At 39.6% G+C, this 14074-nt stretch overlaps 3 protein-coding genes across 5 annotated transcripts in view; 1 reads left to right on the top strand and 2 right to left on the bottom strand.

The window, feature by feature from the left end:
• Positions 1–1134: 1134 nt before the first annotated feature.
• On the top strand, positions 1135–6903 carry LOC104810971 (serine/threonine-protein kinase TOUSLED-like). Of its 2 annotated transcripts, none has more exons than XM_010537470.2 (16): positions 1135–1652; positions 2056–2145; positions 2311–2526; positions 2856–2906; positions 3136–3243; positions 3346–3390; positions 3860–3972; positions 4208–4274; positions 4363–4429; positions 4560–4657; positions 4769–4948; positions 5111–5324; positions 5421–5685; positions 5876–5930; positions 6129–6290; positions 6506–6903. In XM_010537470.2, the coding sequence occupies exons 1-16, from the start codon at positions 1416–1418 to the stop codon at positions 6599–6601; spliced, it is 2064 nt and encodes a 687-aa protein (XP_010535772.1). In that variant the 5' UTR covers positions 1135–1415; the 3' UTR covers positions 6602–6903. The 2 variants fall into 2 exon arrangements, with proteins under 2 accessions (XP_010535772.1, XP_010535773.1); XM_010537471.2 differs by having other exon boundaries at positions 1137–1652; positions 5114–5324; positions 6506–6899.
• A 157-nt stretch (positions 6904–7060) lies between these two features.
• Positions 7061–11040, bottom strand: LOC104810970 (beta-glucosidase BoGH3B-like). The gene is made up of 10 exons (XM_010537469.1): positions 11012–11040; positions 10273–10525; positions 9933–10137; positions 9761–9851; positions 9534–9676; positions 8748–8991; positions 8552–8656; positions 8282–8464; positions 7983–8187; positions 7061–7740 (listed from the first exon to the last, which is right to left on the bottom strand). The coding sequence occupies exons 2-10, from the start codon at positions 10499–10501 to the stop codon at positions 7244–7246; spliced, it is 1902 nt and encodes a 633-aa protein (XP_010535771.1). The 5' UTR covers positions 10502–10525; positions 11012–11040; the 3' UTR covers positions 7061–7243.
• Positions 11041–11723: 683 nt separating this feature from the next.
• LOC104810969 (beta-glucosidase BoGH3B-like) overlaps positions 11724–14074 on the bottom strand; it is a 4382-nt gene continuing 2031 nt past the window's right edge. For both annotated transcript variants that reach the window (XM_010537467.2, XM_010537468.1), the window contains exons 6-10: positions 13363–13606; positions 13126–13230; positions 12839–13021; positions 12538–12742; positions 11724–12367 (exon numbers count right to left, since the gene is read on the bottom strand). In XM_010537467.2, coding sequence (XP_010535769.1) covers positions 11880–12367; positions 12538–12742; positions 12839–13021; positions 13126–13230; positions 13363–13606 — 1225 coding nt within the window. In that variant the 3' untranslated portion in view covers positions 11724–11879. The remainder of the gene's footprint in view (positions 12368–12537; positions 12743–12838; positions 13022–13125; positions 13231–13362; positions 13607–14074) is intronic.

The following is a 14074-nucleotide window of genomic DNA, read 5'->3' as shown; positions in this document are numbered from 1 at the left end:
ATATATATATATATATATGATGTAATATAGTTAAAAAAATAAAATTTATGACCTAAAATAATAACTCTTATTAAATGTAGAATCTCAAATTTAAAAGATAACTCCAATCATTTCGTGAAAAACATATTAGTGAAGTCTATGGTCTGCCGTTCAACAAAGTCTTTTAATGGACTTACAAATTTAAAGACATCATGTATCGTATGCATTCACGTGAGATTTTCTTTCAAAGTTTTTGTTATATTATTTTTGTTGGGGTTTACTTCAAATGAATTACATAATTACTTTTTACTTCAGTCCAACTAAATTTGTAAATATTTTAAGATATTATCTTCTAACATTGGTCCATTTTAATTCTGTTAGTTTTATTGGGACTATATTAGTAAAATACACGTTTTTAAGTTAAGATTAGTTTTCTATTTCATCCCATCACATGAGAATCTATAAAAGTTTCTTAAATAGATTTTTAATAATTTTTTTTCCTAAAATTAGTTTTTGAGCAATTTTGGAACTATTTTCTCTAATGTTTCTTTATATATTATATAAAACACACACACATGACACATATATATATATATATACGTATGTGTGTATTTGTTATTAAAAAAATGTAAAGTTACTCTAACTCGTTAGTGAAAAAAAAAATATAGAATATAAAATCGTCAACAAACAAAAAAAACAAATGAAGGTATTGCAGTAAATATCAAATCCACAATCTATAGAAAGAATATAATGATTCATATTAGATAGGTAATCTATGCGAATTTAAAGATATTATGTTTGATATTATCTCGTGTAATATTTTGCCTTTTTTGTGTTTTATTTACTTCAATGTATAATGCAATTAATTAAAATCAGTTAAGCTGAATTTGTAATTTTTTTCTGCGTTATCTCCAAAAAAGCATCGAATCATAAACATACAATTTTAGTTTATTAATTTGAAATTTTAGCCATCTCTGCAATAAACACGTAGAAAAGACCAATCCTTGTTGACTTCGACGCAAACGCAAACGCAAACGCAATAAACCACGATCTGGAAAATGCGATTTCACTAATCGTACAAATTTTGTGATCTTAAACGTAAACGCAAGTACATGAATCGTTACACTGACCAAAAATCACATCATAAATAGAGTTCATAGTTTTTGTTGTCTCATTCTCTATATTTCTCCTTCATTCCTCAAATCCGAAGTCCGAGTTCTTCTTCTTCTTCTCTATCTTTCTGCTTAAGTCTTGTTCTCCTTGCGAATCTCTGTGGATTCTGGGATAACCCATTGATGGTTTTCTAGCAGAGAGCCAGATTCTAGGGTTAAATTTCGAGTTTTGTTTTAGAAAAACCCCTGATTTTTGGCTGTTCAATCTGTTGTGTATGATCTGATTGATTAGGGAGCGTTCTTTTGCGTCGGAAGAGTGTGGCAATGTCTGATGACTTGGTGATGCATCTATCCTCTAACTCCTCCAATCAGTCGGACCACTCGTTGCCCGACAAAATCGCCAAGCTAGAAGCTCGCATGACGGGAAGAGGCTCCTCCGCTTCCATGACGGCGAAGCCTACGCCGCAGCCGCAGCTCCCCGTTTGGTCTCCGACTTCCTCCGCCGTCAAATTCGCTGCGGCGAGCTTGTCGGAGAACTCAGTCAGTGATTCAGATGACGAGGTGGCAGCTTGTGATTCTTATACACATTGACAGTTTACGTGGGTGAATTAGGGTTTTTATGCTATCTTCTGTGTTTTTGGTAGATGGTGTTGGATTCTTCTCACGTTGAATTGGTCGATCAATCAAATGCTTAGTTCATTTGCTAATGGTGGGTGGGATCATGTAATATAGTCTCATATGACATAAAAGTAGACGATCGCATTGTGACTATATGGGTCATGATCTCATTTCTTACCCTTGAAATGTGCAATGTGGGCTGTAATGATATAATCATGCTCATAGATTGTCATCACTCTGCTTTTCCATCTTTCATATAGCCATTATCTATTCTTTTGCTGAAGAATTCTCTATGCAAGAACCAGTTCTCGGCTATCACATCATAGTTTTTTCGACATTGTTTCAGAGCACAGGCGATTTCCTAATCCGAGCCAATACCCAAAAGCGCCAGAAAATTCAAGAATCTAATCACTCCGGAGCTTTTGATCGTGCTGAGGTGGTGATTTTCCAGTTCAGATTGTTTTCCAGACCTATAGATTTTTTTTTATCTTGCACAAGTTAATTTAAGCTATTTAAAGAAGTTATTATGGTGTGAACGTTTTTTCCGGAAAACCTTCGAACTTGTGATGAAGAATAACACTGCCCTAACGTTTGATTGAAGTCTGAAGAGACTGCTGTTGGTGGAGGGCAAAAGTCTGCTGAAATAACTGAGACCAAGATGGGTCTTGATGTAAGTAAGAAGAAACAAGGTCGTGGTCGGGGTTCCACATCTGGCAGAGGACGCGGTTCTAAAACTAATACCGATGTGACAAAATGTCACCCGTCAGCTTCACTTGTGCCTGCTGCAAATGGCCACCTCGATGTTTCTGGTCGAAAGGTTAGTGTCACTTTTTCATTTCGCCTTACAGTCAGTATATCTTATCACTGGCGAGGGTTTCCCAAATAGCGGAGGAGGATACAGGGTTTTTAAGGGTTTTTTTTTGTCGGATTTAATTTCATCAAGAACACGTGGAGTTGAATTGATTCTTTGTACTGAAAGAGAATTTTCTGGTTGGTCTATGTTGCAAAAAGTGTAGGAAGTCAAGGAAAAATCGTGGCACCAATTTCCATTTTTCTCTTTGAAGAAAACTTCCACATCAAGATGCTTAGTAGTCTTAGTAATTGCAGGCTAGTTATCTGTGATAATTCCGTATTTTTGTTGTTCAGGATTCTAGGCCAGATAGACAATCATTTAATGGTGACCAAACTCAGCTGGAGGTACCATTTCTGCTATTATTTCCTTTAGCTTATCTATTTTAGAGCTAATAAAACCTTTACCTTGTAATATTTCTTATTTAGGGGAATATGTAAATTATTGAACCGTATTTGCGTCATATCACGTCACGTGTCAAAATATATGGAAACTGCTCTCTGTCGATGTTCTCAATTACGAAATTATTTAGGTATACCTTTTTTAACTATTTTGATCCTTTTGTTATAAAACTAGGAGGAGTTGTCATCTTTGCATGGAAAAGTTGCAATGCTGGAGGAGGAATTACGTAGATCTCGACAAGAGGCATCTGAGTATCAAACCCTTTCCAGGCAACTGGAGAAAGTAACGCATGAATACGCTTTGATTTTTGACGCAGCTTGGTTGCATAGTTACCATCTTTGCCATTCCTCTTTCTTTTTACTAATCCTAATCTGATTTATGCAGGAATTAAAAGATGTTAAAGATCAAGAACAACTGAGGAAACAAAAGGTGAGGCCCATACAGGCAATTATCCCTTTTTGATTTGTAACTCCCAATTAGAGATCCTAAGTAGTTTTCATATCTTTCCTCTAGCGTTGGCATTCCGCTTTTTATGATTCGTGACTCTCTTTTTCTCTCAAGTAAATCTGGGAGATTTTTCTGCTTTTTATTCACTATGTTATGTTTCCTGCAAAGCATATTCAAGAATTTTTTTTTTAAGTATAGATTGGAGGATCCCTATTTAAGCTTATGCTGCTCTTGCTGCTTGAGAACTGCTATACTACATGAGAATTATGGTTCAAATCAAGATTTTCTATTTCACATCTTTGTCACCGGGAATAACACAAATTTATTTACATCACATATCCTCTGAGCTCTTTCCGTCAAGCATTTGGAAATCTTCTTTAGCTGATCATAATGTCTTGTTAATGTTAGCTCACTCTCATTTTGAATTGTAACTTTATTTTTCTTGATGCAGCGAACTAAAGTAATCTCTGATCTACTTATATCTGTCTCCAAAGTTGAGAGACAAGAAGCGAGGATGAAAGTAAAACAGGATTCTCTGCGGTTAGGCAGTGTTGGTGTGCTGAGGTAAGACGTTATGTATTGGTCCTGTTAGGCATTTAGGGGATCCTTCATACTCTTTGATCATTTAACATGGGGTAGTTAAAACATAGGTAACAAGCTTTGCGGCAGAACTGATACAAAGAGCGAGAATATTCTGCAGCTCTTAAACCATCACTTTTATTAGGGTTTGATGATGTTTTTTAGGATCCCCTTAATCAAATTCCAATCTCTCTGATATGAGCTATTTTGGTGATTTCAGGGCGGGAACCATCATATCTGAGACGTGGGAGGATGGTCAAATGTTGAAAGATCTGAATGCTAATCTTGTATGCTTTGCTGGCTAAAGAGAGTTCCTATTGTTAATGATCCATCCATTACGATTTCTGATTTCTCTATATTCTTTGCAACAACCAGAGGCAACTACTAGAAACTAAGGAGGCTATTGAACGACAAAGAAAGTCGCTTAAAAAACGACAAACCGGTACGACTCTTTTCTACCTTATATAGTTTCTTTTGTTTCCTTTTGAAACTGACATCAGCTGTGTGTTTATCCTTCTTTCTTTGAAACAATATTGATATTGAGAACCTTGGTTTTGTCCATGTGCTTGAAGATAAGGGTGACAGGACTGATACAGAATCAGGAGCACAGGAGGAAGATTATCTCATCCAGGACGAGATTTACAAGTCTCATTTGGCTAGTATTAAGCGTGTATGTTTCCATCTATGCAATGTTTCGACTTTTTATTTTTTTATATGTATATGGGGTCAAGCATTTGTTGCTTATTTCCTTTTCTAAACCAATGGTTTTCGACTTTTTTAGGAAGAGGAAGTAATTCTGAGAGAGAGAGACAGGTATGAGCTGGAGAAGGGACGACTTATACGGGAGATGAAACGAATAAGAGATGAAGATGGTTCTCGTTTCAACAACTTTCCAGTTCTGAATGGCCGATATGCACTTCTAAATCTTCTTGGCAAAGGCGGGTTTAGTGAAGTTTATAAGGTCAGAACATTGGCAAATACTTTTGTTTAATGTGTTGAATTTTTTGCACAATCTTTGGAGGGGTTTTTTTACAACTATGAACGTCTATCTGTTCCTTTGCCAATCTTGGCAATTGTAAAAGATCAAGTCTTTTTGCAGTGATCTGAGGTTACAAATTTGCAGCAGGCATATGACTTGGTGGATCACAGATATGTTGCATGCAAGCTTCACGGGCTGAATGTTCAGTGGAGCGAAGAGAAGAAGCAAAGTTATATCCGGCATGCCATCAGAGAGTACAATATCCATAAAACTCTCGTCCATCGCCACATTGTTCAGCTTCGGGATATTTTTGAAATCGACCAGAATACTTTCTGCACTGTTCTAGAATACTGTAGTGGTAAGTAGATGGATCTATTGCTTTGCCTCTGACTCTGAGATAGTAGAAGGAAGTCTATTCTTCTCATGTTTATGTTTTGGATGTCTCTTAATGCAGGAAAAGATCTTGATGCTGTTTTAAAGGCAACACCCGTCCTTCCTGAGAAAGAAGCCAGGATTATCATCGTTCAAATAGTTCAGGGTCTTATATATCTAAACAAAAGATCACAAAAGATAATCCACTATGATCTGAAGCCTGGAAATGTTCTGTTCGACGAGTTTGGTGTAGCAAAAGTGACTGATTTTGGTCTTAGCAAGATAATGGAGGATGACGTTGGTTCTCAAGGGATGGAGCTTACATCTCAGGGTGCTGGAACATACTGGTGAGCGGTCTACCTTCACTACCTTTATCTAAGCCAAGGGATTTCACTTAAATTTGGTCCGAATATCATTTATATTATCCTTCATAGAACCAGTTTGTAACAGCGATAGTTTCAATTTAGAAATGGAACTGATATCGGTTTGACCTCTTTCGTCTAAATGCCTGCTGAAGTGAGAATTCTGTAAATTCAGGTACTTGCCACCAGAATGCTTTGAGCTTAGCAAAACACCTATGATCTCATCAAAGGTCAGTGGCTGTTTCTTATCATCTTTTATCACCTTGTTCTTCTTTTGTCCTGCGAAAGAGATACTGGAAATGACGAATGAAAGAGCACGAACTATGAACTAATCTTTGGCTATAGTTTCCAAGTTATGGGCAGCTTCTGCTTTATGTGGTTTGCTATCTATATACGTAAATTATCTGCTAATACAGAATAATACCCAGGTCGATGTATGGTCGGTTGGTATTCTGTTTTACCAAATGCTATTCGGCAAGCGCCCTTTTGGGCATGACCAAAGCCAAGAACGGATATTACGGGAAGAAACCATCGTCAAAGCAAGAAAGGTGGAATTCCCTGCAAGACCTGCTGTCTCAAATGAAGCAAAGGTAAGCTGATCTTATACGAGTTAGACTGTTCAAGAACCGATTGATGGCCAAAGTTTTTCGGACATTAGAAATGTGAGAGGATGCTTCAAAGTCGGAATCTAGGGAATATGATAAAAAAGGGCTATAAATATAGCCTCGTATTCATGCCTGATAGCTGATACCCACTCATTGATAAACTCCTTCATGTCACCAACACAATACTTGATTTTCCGCAGGAACTGATCCGGCGGTGTCTAACATATAACCAAGCAGATAGACCAGATGTTCTAACAATGGCACAGGATCCGTATCTTACCTACACAAAGAAATGAGAATATACAGAGAGAGAGAGAGAGTCAAAAGGGCCGGTCACACCAGGTAATTCAATGTTCACATGGCATTTAATCTAAAAAAAAAATCCTTTTTTTTTGTATATGACGTAAAGGCCATTGTAACTAGGTGACTTGGCCTTTAGTTTTGATAAATCTCTTTCGATTGATCGTTTGTTATGTGCCATGTCCATATGGCATCTATACAGAAAGTATTCAAGTTACTTTGTTTTAACACAATAAAGTGGTTTCACTCTATAGAATTACCGTTGAAGCAGGTGTGAAGTACTTTTCTGTAAGCACACTTGTCTTTGTTTAAGGTTGAATGTCCATTAGAGGCCAACCCATTTGCAAACCTTTTGGCGTTTGAAATTCCAAAACCCAGAATTAGGGTTTGCTGAAAATCTGAAATTCACTACATTTTATTTAAGAAAGGGATAATCTTTTATAAGAAAATTGTTTAAACATATGGTATAATACTTCATAGATATAAGTAGATCTATAAGTGTATGTACACGAAATTCTTTACAACGAATCTCACATTATTATCTTCTTTTTGTCCTCATGTTTGAAATGATTTGGTAGGACAAATACATTCTTCGCCCATTCACAAAGAGCTTATAGCTTTTTGTTCCTTTCTAATGGTTACTTGGACATATACTGTCTCTTCCCCTCCGTCGTTAACCCGAACCCGAACGGGAACAATGGGTCGTAATTCGGGTCCCCGAAATTCATCGGAAGCTGATCAACAGTCTTGAACCACGTCCGAGCCAGTTTCCCGGTAAAGCCATAGTCACCGAACAAAACGTCAGCCACTCCTTGGCCTTCAGTTCCGGGAAGCCAGGCCGCCACGAGTGCATCGATACCCGAAATGTATGGCTGGGTTATGACGGGACGGCCCGAAACGATCACCACCACACATTTCACTGATCCGCAAACATTGGTTATGGTGCTCGGACCGGGTTCAGGTATTGTCAGGTTAGTACTATCTCCATTCCCTTCCGCGTAAGGCGGCTCACCCACCACAACGATCGCGTAGTCAAATCCGTTGGATTCGACGAATTCTCGGTCGGGATTCTCGATGTGGACGACTTGTGTGGTCGGATCCACCGTGTTCTTCACCGCAGTGAGGATGGTTGTACCTGTTCATCATCATCATCATCATCATCATCATCATCATCATCATCATCATCATCATCATCATCATCATCATCATCATCATCATCATCATCATCATCATCATCATCATCATCATCATCATCATCATCATCATCATCATCAAACCTTTTAAGAATCTTGATGCAAGTTTGGTGATATAAAGTTTTCGGATAACCGATACACGTGTCTATCCCTATAAACAATACATCTGCTCGAGAATACATACCGATAGTGAGATCGGTTGTGTTGAGGCCTTGCCATGTGATCGTCCATCCACCGCACTGATTCCCCAAGTTATCGGCGTGCGTCCCGGCTACGAGCAGTTTCTTCGCCTTCTTTGGCAATGGAAGTATCGGCGAATCCGCGTTTTCGCCGTTCTTCAGCAATACCAACGACTTCCTCACCGCTTCCCGAGCCAATTCTCTATGTTCCTGTCAAAGCGCAAACTCCCAAGAGTTTTCATGTTTGGGTTCGGGTACGGTTTTATAGAATTCACTTTCAGACAATGGATAACGATGAAAATACCTTGCTACCGAGGTGGTTTGCGAGGCTATGATCGCCCATCGGATGCTCGAACAGTCCCATGGTGAATTTAACCCTCAAGATTCTCTCCACGGCGTCGTTGATCCTTCTCATCGGTATGATCTTCCTCTTCACCTGACTCGTTATCTCGTCGATGAACTCGGTGTAGTTGTACGGCACCATGATCTGCAATAAAGAAAACCGAAAACATTCGTCAAGAAGATGTTCGGTTCAGACAGGAAATCTCAAAGCTACAAACACTGTCGGACTTACCATATCGATTCCCGCCGTTACACTTGCGAAGACGGAGTACGAATAGTTGGAATGAGGAGGGTAAGTGATCTTGTCGATGCCTTGCCAATCCGATATCACGAAACCCTAAAAAAGGAAGAACATTTTCGAAATCACTCAAGAGTTCATCGAGTGTGTATACATATGTACATACATACATATATATATATATATATACCTTGAACTTCAACTTGTTTTTGAGGAAACCGGTGACAAGTTTCTTATTGGCGTGCATCTTAACGCCGTTCAAGGAGGAGTAGGAGATCATAACAGTGGCGACGCCCTTGTCGACGGCGTCGTGGTAAGCGGCCATGTGAATGTTGAACAGTCCTTTCTTGTCGATGACTGTGTTGTTCTCGTTGATCCCTCTCACTGTCCCTCCATCTCCTACAAAGTGTTTTGCACATGCCGCCACCTTTCTCCTGAATACAACGATGTTTTTTTGTGTTAGAGCGATCAAACCTTTTTCTGGCTAGGGTCAGGCACGGATACCCGGTCACTCGGGTTCCACATGGGTGCTCGAAATCCGAGAAGTAGAACCCGAACCATCGCGAATGTGAGGTTCGATGAGTTGTCTCCGGAAACCAAGGGGGAAAGAGAGAGGGTGAGCAAGGTTTAGGGCCCGAGAATAACCCAAAGATTAGGATTTCACGGTCTCGCCGCTCGTTTCGCCTTCGCCGTGCCTAGCCTCCCTCTCGGTTTTGCTCCTCTCTCACTTACCCTCATTGACCGGGTACTAGAACCCTTGGCGCATCGGGTATCCAAAACTTCGGGTGCCCGACCCTCGCAAAATTGAGAATGAATACTCCTCGAGAAATTCAAGGGGAAGAGGCCAAAGTCGGATATCCCGAAAATTTGGGATATCCGCCCGTGTCCACCCCTACTTTTTTTCTTGATATATTTTGATGGCATATCCAATAAGAAAGGAAGCATATACAAGAGATGGTTTTACAAAGTCACTTACTTCCCATCAACAAAAGGAATACCCTTTTGTTTTGCAGGGAGATCGCCTTGCAAACCGGTTATGATTTCGGTCATTTGCTGCACTATCCTGTGATCCTCGCTGTAGCTCTCGTAACATCGTCCCCATCTCGGATCTCTACAAACCTGCGGAACAAAAAAACAAGAAAATCGGTTCAGAAACATCAAAGAACGGATCCGAAAATCGTTTCAGATCCCTTTTTTGCTTACTGCAATGCAAGGCGCAAAGGCGTATTGAATCCCGGTGGCTCTGACTTCGAGTGCAGTTGCTTCTCCGATCCTTCTAACAAGTTTCGGGTCCCTGAAACAACGATAAGGCGTTACGGGAAAGAACAGAAAGATTTGAATTGGTTTTTGTCAGAAATGGTGCAGAGCTTCTTGCCTGGTGACTCCAAGTCCTACATTGTGTGGGAAAATGGTGGCATTGTACACGTTATTGTGGCCGTGAACAGCGTCGATCCCGTAGATCATCGGGATCCCGAGACGGGTCGAGAGGGCCGCCTTCTGGATGTCGTTCACCGCGTTCACCCAAGTTTCGGGACTCGCCTTTTGCGCAGGAACACTTCCTCCTCCACTTAGTACACTCCCTACACATTATACAGGCACTCCATGAATCACTCACTGGCTTGGACCAGATTTCGGAGGGCATAAATCAAGTTCTGAAAAAAAAAATTGAGTTTTTTTTCGTGTTGAAGGGGAATTCTTTTCAGTTCCGGCCTTACCGATGAGATATTTCGTCATCACTTCGGGCTTGGCGACGCTGAGATCGATCTGAACCATCTGACCGATCTTTTCTTCCAGTGTCATTCGGCTCATCAGATCCTTGACCCTTGTTCGCAATGGCTGTTTCGGGTCCTTGTACTTGACGTTCGTCGAAGGTTGCTTGGCTGACACAGCACAGCACAACAGCAGAAACCCTAATGCCGGCAACACGAAACTCAGATTCCCCATCTTCTTCTTCTTCTTATCCGTTACCTGTCGATCACGATCACAAGTAAGATGGTCGAAACACCTGAGTTTAGGCATTTTTGTCGGTATGATGCCGGGAATCGACAAATTCCATCAAATAAAGGTTCAAATTCTGATGAAAAAAGGATGACAGAAAGCGAAAATATGTAAAAAAAAAAATGCGGGAAAATTCAGAAGGCAGAAAACTGCAGAAGCTGAGACATAGTTACATGAAGATCCATAATAATGCAGAAGACAAAAAAAATCAGATTCTTGGCCAAGAAGTCACCGATTTTTGTATCTCAAATTTCCAAGAAACTAGAGTTTTATTTCATGCATCGGGAAACTAGAAACAACGGTTTTAGATCTGAAGCAATGTTACAGTATTTAAAAAACATTTCATAGATTTAAATACTGTCTGAAAAACACAACTCAGAAATTCACTTATGTCGCCTATATACTTTATCTCATGACTGAAGGAAAAAAAAAATGTAAGAAGAAGATGAAACTTACGGTCTTTGAATTGAGAGAGTTTGGTGATTTTTTTTTTTTTTTGTGGTTTATTTCTCCTTGGACTTCTTCTTTATATAAACACATGATATCCTGTCTACCTTTTTTTATTTTATTTTTATCTTTCTGCTATTTATTTCCTTTTTCTAATTATAAAGAAAACAGCAATGAAATATGAATTAATTGGTTTACCAAATTTAGGTTTGTATTATCCAATCTTGCATTAGATAATTAAACTATTTATCTACTACCAATGACTTGGATTGTTATCTAGATAAAAGTATTTCCATCAAAAACCAACGTTATATATGATATAAATAGAATGAAAAAAAAATCTCATAAGATATGCCGGGATATTTTAACAAATATATAAATGTACTTTAAATATATCAATCATCTAAAAAATCCATATAAATATAAAAATTTTCAAATATTATCAAACTCTCGCCAAAATAGTAATACCGATAAAATATCTCAGAATTATACTTCAAATTTAAAAATATAAATATTTGTTACTTTTAAAATATATATTCAATTGTTGTTCAATGATTTTACTATGACGTACTTTGACTATTAATATTTCCGTGAGAACTGGATAACGTTTTGTTTTATAAATTTCAAATAGTGGATGTAATTATTTTGTAATTTAAGCTTTTTTATTTTATTTATTTTTTTATAAATTTTTATTAAAATAAAAAATTAAGTTTATTATCAATAATTGTTCAATCCGTTCAACATGCCGATTCATTATAGCAAATACTAAATCTTTCCTCTGCTCAATCAAGAACAAAGAACAAAACACCTCCATGTCTCTTCAACATCGACATTCAATTTCCAATCACAAAAATCTCGAAACTTTTCCCTCGATTCATCAGTACTGCTTCGAGGGCTTCGTCGTCAACCCGAATCCGAACGGAAACAGCGGGTCGTAATGCGGATCTCCGACATTCATCGGAAGCTGATCCACCGTCTTGAACCATGTCCGAGCAAGCTTTCCGGTGAACCCATAATCTCCGAACAGAACATCAGCCACTCCCTGTCCTTCAGTTCCCGGCAGCCACGCCGCCACGAGCGAGTCGACGCCGGAAACGTAGGGTTGCATCACAACGGGACGACCCGACACGACCACGACCACGCACTTCACTGCTCCACAGACGTTGGTTATGGCGCTCGGACCAGGTTCGGTTATGGTCAGATTCGTGCTGTCCCCGAACATTTCAGCGTAAGGTGGCTCGCCCACGACAACAATGGCGTAGTCAAACTTGTTTGACTTGAGAAAGTTCGTGTCGGGGTTCTGGTTGTAGACGACTTGTGTTGTCGGAGCAACCGTGTTCTTCACTGCAGTGAGGATGGTTGTACCTGTATATATATACATATATATGATCAAAAGATTCAACCTCAACCCGATGCGCGCTAGTGGCTGGCCTTGTACCTGTATATATATACATATATATGATCAAAAGATTCAACCTCACCCCGATGCGCGCTAGTGGCTGCCATTAACGGCGAAGAGGCTTGAGGAAACGTCCCAACAGTGAGATCGTTGCCATTGAGGCCTTGCCAAGTGATTGTCCAGCCACCGCACTGATAACCCAAGTTGTCGGCATGAGTTCCCGAGACAAGGATCTTTCCTGCTTTCTTTGGCAGTGGAAGCAACGGCTTGTCAGCACTTTTCCCGTTCTTTAGAAGAACCAGAGATTTCCTCACGGCTTCCCGAGCTAGCTCTCTGTGTTCCTGTCAAAAGGAAACATGTTTACATATATAGTCAATAATCCTCGTTCAAAGGCTAATTACTTCTACAGCTTAGCTCCAATCTTGTGATGAACAGACCTTGCTTCCGAGCTGGTTAGCGAGGCTAAGATCGGCAATGGGGTTCTCGAAGAGTCCCATAGTGAATTTGACCCTCAAGATTCTCTTCACCGCATCGTCAATCCTACTCATCGGAATGAGATTTCTCTTGGTCTGACTGGTCAGTTCATCGATGAATTCAGTGTAGTTATATGGCACCATGATCTGCATCAGAAACCCGGCTTTCTTGAATCATCAAGGAACAAAAAAAAAACAGAACAGGCTTGTACGTATGCATGTCATCCAGTTAGACCAGACATGAAACTCACCATGTCAATTCCGGCATTGACACCAGCATAAACAGAGTATGAATAGTTAGCATGAGGAGGAGTGGTGATTCTGTCTAAGCCCTGCCAATCCGATATCACAAAACCCTGCAAAGAAAACCATCCCCAGAAACCCAAAAAAGATAAAGTTTTAAACTTTTCACGAGGAATAGCCTGAACGAGTCAGATCTCGAAAGTTAGCTCTTTTTATAAAGAAAATCTGATTATTGTTATCATTACCCGGAACTTCAATTTGTTCTTGAGGAAACCCGTGACAAGATCCTTATTAGCATGCATTCTCAGACCGTTCCAGGCCGAGTAAGACACCATAACAGTTGCCACGCCCTTGTTTACAGCATTGTAATAAGCTGGCATGTGAATTCCAAACAGTCCCTTAGCGTCAATCACCGTGTTATTCTCATCGATCCCTCTTACTGTACCTCCATCTCCGACAAAGTGCTTAGCGCAAGCTGCAACTTTCGCCCTGTAATGACGAGATGAGTTCACCTCAGTTAACAGATATGTTATGGAAGATGTAACAGTCCAGGATAACATAATCAAAGCATCTTTTGCAATCATCTCGGGTGTGAAAGACATGATTGATGCTCTGTCCGGAAAATATTGAAGGTTCGGGACATTACTGCATTTATCCTCACATGGTCTCTGTGATCTTTCTTTTACATTTCATCCTCATAAATACACGGGGACATTGTTTTAGATTGAGTAGAGAACTTCCTACTGGTCCTACAATGGCAGAAAATTAAACTCCATTTATGGGCAAAGGGTCCGAGAGGAATCAAGAAAAGGGCTCGGTATATCGTATTCTACCCGAGATAAGTAAAGATCCTAACTTTTTTCAGCAGTTGTTACCATCCAAAGACTCGTCAACTTTGATACACAATGCCGACCAAATCAGTTCATCAAACCAAGTTGAATCCTAACCGAGGGAAAG

This window comes from Tarenaya hassleriana, unplaced genomic scaffold (genome assembly GCF_000463585.1).
Source record: "Tarenaya hassleriana unplaced genomic scaffold, ASM46358v1 Cleome19, whole genome shotgun sequence".
Lineage (NCBI taxonomy): Eukaryota > Viridiplantae > Streptophyta > Magnoliopsida > Brassicales > Cleomaceae > Tarenaya > Tarenaya hassleriana.
This window is presented reverse-complemented; position numbering and strand designations above follow the sequence as displayed.

Bases quoted from the DNA above. Each gene is read 5' to 3' on its own strand.
- LOC104810970 (XM_010537469.1), bottom strand. From the start codon at position 10,501: ATGGGGAATCTGAGTTTCGTGTTGCCGGCATTAGGGTTTCTGCTGTTG. The intron at 10,138-10,272 runs GTAAGGCCGGAA...TATAATGTGTAG, and splicing joins GATGACGAAATATCTCATCG to GGAGTGTACTAAGTGGAGGA. The intron at 8,657-8,747 runs GTATATATATAT...TTCCTTTTTTAG, and splicing joins AAAACAAGTTGAAGTTCAAG to GGTTTCGTGATATCGGATTG.
- LOC104810971 (XM_010537470.2), top strand. From the start codon at position 1,416: ATGTCTGATGACTTGGTGATGCATCTATCCTCTAACTCCTCCAATCAG. The intron at 1,653-2,055 runs GTGGCAGCTTGT...ACATTGTTTCAG, and splicing joins TCAGTGATTCAGATGACGAG to AGCACAGGCGATTTCCTAAT. The intron at 5,686-5,875 runs GTGAGCGGTCTA...CTGTAAATTCAG, and splicing joins CAGGGTGCTGGAACATACTG to GTACTTGCCACCAGAATGCT.